A 6,609-nucleotide genomic window follows, 5' to 3' on the forward strand; every position below is an offset into this window, starting at 1 on the left:
CTGTAAATCTAAAACTTTTCTAACAAATAGTCTATTTGAAATTCCTCTGGGGGGATTTAACCAGAACCCAACTAGACAGCTGTTGTCCTGGGGCTTCATTCACACCCTGGAAATCCCCTCTGTCTACTTCCTTTGCTAGATTTCCAGGGTCTTGGATCATGTCCTTTTTCTATCTTACTTTATTCCCTCATCTTGTTGGAGTTTATTGTCCATAAACATAGCTTTCTGATAAAAAGTACATAGAAGGTAAATATTTGAAAATGTGTGTATTTCAAAATATCATTAATTTACACTTGCCCTTGATTGATCATGTGGGTGGATCATGTAGAATTCTAGGTTGGAGATCACTTGTATAAGTTTTCAAGCATTTATCCTTTGTCTTCTTACTTCCTGGATTGCTCTTAAGAAGTTCAAAATCGGCAGGCTCGGTCAAGATGAGGGGCAGGCCAGTTGCAGCATCAAGCCGGTGGCTGGAGGGCTTTCGAAAGTGGTATTACAATGCTGCAGGGTTCAATAAACTGGGGTTAATGCGAGATGATACAATATATGAGAATGAGGATGTGAAGGAGGCCATAAGAAGGCTTCCTGAGAACCTTTATAATGACAGGATATTTCACATTAAGAGGGCACTGGACCTGACCAGGAGCATCAGATCTTGCTTAAGGAGCAGTGGACGAAATATGAGGAAGATAAATTCCACCTTGAACCTTATCTGAGAGAAGTTATTCAAGAAAGAAAAGAGAGAGAAATGGGCAAAGAACTAATCATGGTGTTGAAATCTGTGGTTGCAGCTGTCCTCGAAGAAGTTGGGTAAACCTGAAATGTACAATTTTGGAACTATTTGAGCTGCAAATGTATTACTTTAAATAAATGTCTACTGTGATTATTGAAAAAGAAGAAGAAGAAGGAATTCAAAATCATTCTAATTCCAGATCCTTTGAAACTGACCTCTTTTATCTCACTGAAAGATATGGGGATCTACTTGATTCATTACTGGTTGTTAGTCAGTTTTCATTATATCAGGCACCTGGTGGTCCCTTTCAATCTAGAAATTCATGTCATTCAGTTATGGAAAATGTTTTGTATCAGTTCTTTGATAATTTCATCTCCATCTCTTTTGCACATTTTTTCTTCTGGAACTTCCATTATTCAAAAGCATTTCATGGGTTGCTTTTGTAATCTTAATTGTCTCCTATTTTACTTTTTTTTGTCTTTTTGTTGGACATTTTGCAAAATTTCCTCAGCTTCATCTTCCAACTCTCTGTTTATTAAAGAATAATACCCTGGTCTGTTAGTAGAATATGTATGTGTGTATGTGAAATTGTCTTCCTCAATCTAATCTCTCTGTTTCTTCCCTTAATCTGTTCCCCTCCTCCTATTCTTCCCTCCCTTTTCCTTTTTTTTTTTTTTTTTTTTTTTCTGCTTGTTTTCTTCCCCTCTCTGATTTATCTTTCTTCTTTTGGTCCTTCTTACTCTGTTTTCATGCTTGGTTCTTTCTTTGTTCCTTTGTTTCTTTCTTTCCTTCCTTCCTTCTTTCTTTTTTTCTTCTCTCTCTCTCTCTCTCTCTCTTTTTTGAGAGAGAGAGCACACAAGTGGAGGGGAAGACAGAGGATGAGGAAGAGAAAGAATTTTAAGCCAGTTCCAGCCCAGTGCAGAACCCAAGGTAGGGCTCAATCTCACAACCCTGAGATCATGCCCTGAGCTGAAATCAAGATCATGACTGAGCCACCCAGGTGCCCGAGTTCTTTCTTCTTAATACTTTCTTTTTCAAACCTGTCTCTGCTTCCCACCTGTTTTGCTCTCTGTTTCTGCCCATCTTCCAGTTTTGACTTCCCTTCTTATCTTTCCCACATCTGTTCCTGCTCCTCCATCTGTCTCTCTTCTTCTACTTCTCTACCTCACTTCATTTCTCTCCTCTCTTCCCCCTAGATTTATTTTTTAAGATTTTATTTATTTTTTATTCATGAGACACAGAGAGAGAGAGAGAGAGAGAGATTGAAGCAGAGACATAGGTAGAGGGGGAAGAAGGTTCCATGCAAGGAGCCCAATGTGGGACTTGAACCCAGATCCCTGGGTCACACCCTGAGCCAAAGGCAGACACTCAACCACTGAGCCACCCAGGCATCCCTTCCCCCTAGATTTACACTCTCATTACCTTACTGTTCCACTCCCATCCCTATATTCCCTCTTTCTCCTTTTCTCTGTTAAACCACATTTCTCTCACTCCTCTTTTCCTTTCTTCCACCCCATTTCTATTTCCATCCTACTCTCTATTCATACTTCCTATATTGCTCCTTCTCTGAATGACCATTAATTTCAAAAATAATATACTTATTCTGATTATTCTCTAAAACTATATATAGCATGTCTTATTTTATGGATGCGGAATATTCTTATCTTTGAGAATATTATAATTTTATTTGGAGTTCTTTTTTTTCCCTGTGGGCACCCTGGTTTTTTTTTAAGATTTTTTATTTATTCATGAGAGACACAGAAAGAGAGAAGCAGAGACATAGGCAGACGGAGAAGCAGGCTCCATGCAGGGAGCCCGATGTGGGACTCGATCCCAGTACTCCAGGCTCACGCCCTGAGCTGAAGGCCGACACGCCCAACCACTGAGCCACCTACGTGTCCTGATGGGCACCCTGTCTTGCCCTTCCATGTTCACTTTTCCTGTTTTTCTTGTTGGGTTTAATCCTTGTTTTCACATTAGATGCTTTCTGGTGCCAATCGACAGTTTATCTCTGTCCTTTTCTACTTAGTAATTGCACTAAAAAGCTCATTGCAAGCTATGTGTGCAAGGATAGGACTTGTTAACTTGTGGGATTTCACTAAAGAAATGACTAAAGACTGACTAGGTAGGAGTTGCCCAGTGTCTTGTGGATAGTTTTCATGTATGCTTAAAGGAAATTCTTAGGAGAATTTTTAAGGGTAGAATAGGGAAATAAAGCCTTTTTAAATGATTTAAATCTAAGTTGTCGGCAAAATGGAAACAAGATTTGAGAACCACTATCAGTGGTGGGCAGATCATGAGATCTTTGAGTCAGGAGCTCTAGGTTCAAGAACATCCATTACTTGCTATCTAATGTCAGATAATTAAGTAGTAACCCTTTCTTGGATGAGTTGTCAGACAGGCAAACATTTGCTTCACAGAATCTCTAGAACCAAATGGGAAGAAAAGACTCCACTAACTAAAACTTTATATGCTCATATTTCTGAAAAATCCAGGACATTTTTCATCTGAAACATTTTCTTCTTTGTCACTACCAATGCTAACAGAGTTTTTAAACTTTTGGGAGGCCTGGGTCAGAGCTGGGACCATTAAGGCTATAAAAGTCTATAGGGTAAGGCCACAAGAGGCTCTGCCTACCACCTGGATGGACCAAGATCTACAAATTAGGAAGAAAGTTCTTTGGGGTAGGCGATAAATAAAAGGGCATTAATGATTTTGTACAGGTGCATGTACTAACACCACAACCCATAGATTGGGTCCATACTAGATTTTTTCCATGAGGTCCAATAATCCTTAAAGGAATAGTGATGATTACCACCACCATTTATTGGAGTGCCATATGAGAACTTTTAGCTTCAGATCCAGTCCCTTCAATTCTGAGTTTCATGCTCTGAAACCCTGTTAGATATTGACCATCCAATGAAGTTGAAGAATAGAGACAGAGCATAAGTCATGTGGATATGGCATGTGTAGACATCTTCACAGGGAGAAGTAAAGAAGCATGAAGCATAAAAATAGTTCCAGTTAAGTATATCCAAAAGATTCTATTTTGAATATGAGACTATTTCTGTGAATTAACATGTTAAGTTTTGTATGCCATCTTAACAACTCTGCCAACCTCATTTCCAAGCCATTCCTCATAACGACAGTAGCAAGATTTAGGATGCATAGGTTGAAGTCCAAAATGTGAAATATGAGACATCTGGGTGGCTCAGTGGTTGAGTGTCTGCCTTTGGCTCAAGTTGTGATCCTGGAGTTCTGGGATAGAGTCCTACATCGGGCTCCCTGCAAGGAACCTGCTTCTCTGCCTATGTCTTTGCTTCTTTCTCTGTGTCTCTCAAGAACAAATAAATAAAATCCTTTTTAAAAAATGTAAAATATGACATGCTAACTTAAGAAATTTTTTGTAGGTCCACTTAGTACTATCTTGGTTGATACATAATATCCTGAAGATTTGTATTTTTTTTTAACTTGGGTAACAATTTCTGTCTAATGGTCATCAGCTCTTTGCTCAAGGTATGGTGCATCTAGACTTTTAGAAATGCAGAGTAGAAAATGATTGTTCAGTACTTGCTGTAGAATGACTAGGGCAAACAGTATGAAATGACGCCAGAAGGCAATTTTACTGTGAAGATCATGTTGAATAAACAAACTGCCAAGATCAATTAAGTTAACATATAATAGACAGTGTCAAGCTGTGTATAGTTTTGTTGAAGTTAGATACTAGGAACACATTTGCACCAAAATAAAATTTTTACACGTTTTTCCATCGCGTGGTTTACTTAGATCTATAGATACACAAATTGTGTTTCATGTTGCTATAATACCTTTTAAAAATCAATGTACATGTAAATTTAGTAATATGATATCTACTCTTTCTAAATGTTATCTTGTTCTGTTCTAATTAAAGTGAAATTACTCCATCTTACTTTCAGCATTAACATTCTTCCAGAAGATATTTTAATTTCAAAATCCTTCACCTCCATATGTTTTATAGGTAGATAGATAGATAGATAGATAGATAGATAGATAGATAGATGATAGATAGATAGATCTTCCATCCCAACTAAATGTTTCAGTAATTCTCTCATATAATAGAAAATGAGGTAGACTTTAGTAGACTGAGAAAGTATTTAAATATCCATTTTGGGGCTGTTAGAATAACTTTAAACTATTTTTAATTTATCATGATTTTAAATCATGATAGATTTTAAATGGTTAAATTCAAGTATGAAATGAGTGTACTCAAAGCCACTGGAATTTGTACATCTATAGGAATAAAATGTCCACAAGTTAAAACATTTGTCCTTTATTTTTGCTCAGATTTTTAAAATTGGGGGGAAAAAAGCCTTATTCACAGAAAACATATGCACATGCATCACACTTTCTTTATGGTAATTCTATAATTAGCATATTTTACTATGAATTCTGAATGCATTTTTTTCTTTAACTGATTTTTTTTAATTTAAAGATTTTATTCATTTATTCATGAGAGACACACAGAGAGGCAGACACATAGGCAAAAGGAGAAGCAGGCTCCCTGTGGGAATCCCAGGACCCTGGGATCACGACATGAGCCAAAGGCAGATGCTCGACCACTGAGCCACCCAGGCGCCCTCTTTAATTGATTTTAAATAAAACTGTTTATCACAAAAATCCACATTATCTCAGTTTATAGTCAATTCAGATGTTTCCCACTGTTTTCCAGAAATTTAATTTCATTTATAGACTTCTTGTATCTTAGGAGTTTTCTACACTATAGTTTGTAGCAGACAGATGATTTAACACCAACAGAACGTTGCATCCTGGAATTAAACATTACTAGTTTTATTAACTTCTGGCACTCAATATTCTTTATACTCTTAGTTCTCTTCTTGTATGGCCAAGGGCATACACTTCTGAGACTCCTTTGCCAACAGGGTATTGCATTTGTTCAAGATTCCGCCAATGAGATACACTTTCATGCTATACTCTGTCACCATGTGTGAGGTGTGGATTTCCCAAGAATGAGTTTTTGTAGCAGTTTCGGCATTCTACTGCCATTCACCATCCCGGATGCCATGAATGAGCTCTGACATCTGTGGCAGATTTCTGCAGATTGCTGACTAGGTGGCAGCAACTCTGCCTCTCTGTAGCACCAAACCTAAAACCACTGACTTTTTCTGTTTTAAGCTTCCATTGGTTTCATAAGCACCTAATTCTTACCTAGAGTAGTTTTTTTCTTGTTAAACACTAAACACAAATGACCATGAAAAAATACTAAGTACTGAGTAACATTTAGTGCCAGAGAAGCCGACCATCTGGAATGGCACATCAAATTAAGGCAGAGAAAACCTAGCAGACATGGAGAGTTTAGAGTCTAGAAGTCTAAGGAAAAGCTGGAGTGGTAAGCAAGGTCAGTGAATTCTGATCTAGTAGAGGTAATTAGTTTTCTATCCATCTCTAATGCCCATGATAATAGAAAATAAATGCCAGTATGTAAATTCTACTTCATTCAATGGGTGAGAAAAAGGCTTAGTTACCCTCCTACTTTTGTTAGTTCTCAGACTTCCACTCAGTAGGTCAATCACACACACACCCCAATATATCTGGTAGCATTTTTCACTTAATAAGTCACTTAATAAGCAAGTCATTTAATTCGAAGATGATTCCCACCACCAAATCAGGGATTTATGATTATCAAGTGATTTCTGCTATGTGAAAGTGCCCATCATAGAGCAGTTTCAAAGCAAGAAAAAACTGCTCAGAAAACCTAAGCAAGTAAATTAATTAGTTAGACTGAGTAATGAATGATGACTTTTATAGGGAATTCCACTACCTTGAGGAACTAGGGAATCCAGATCTGGCTGTCACTACTCACCATGCAGAAGGCAAAA

The 6,609-nt window shown here is 37.5% G+C and overlaps 1 protein-coding gene across 1 annotated transcript; it reads left to right on the top strand.

Moving 5' to 3' along the window:
- The first annotated feature begins 362 nt into the window (after positions 1 to 362).
- LOC100683828 (cytochrome b-c1 complex subunit 7-like) lies at positions 363 to 814 on the top strand. Its single transcript, XM_038562532.1, is given in 2 exon segments — positions 363 to 639; positions 642 to 814. Coding segments are annotated over 2 exon segments (378 nt in total). The 5' UTR covers positions 363 to 434.
- Positions 815 to 6,609: the final 5,795 nt, after the last annotated feature.

Source organism: Canis lupus, chromosome 18, assembly GCF_011100685.1.
Source record: "Canis lupus familiaris isolate Mischka breed German Shepherd chromosome 18, alternate assembly UU_Cfam_GSD_1.0, whole genome shotgun sequence".
NCBI classification, from domain to species: Eukaryota; Metazoa; Chordata; class Mammalia; order Carnivora; family Canidae; genus Canis; species Canis lupus.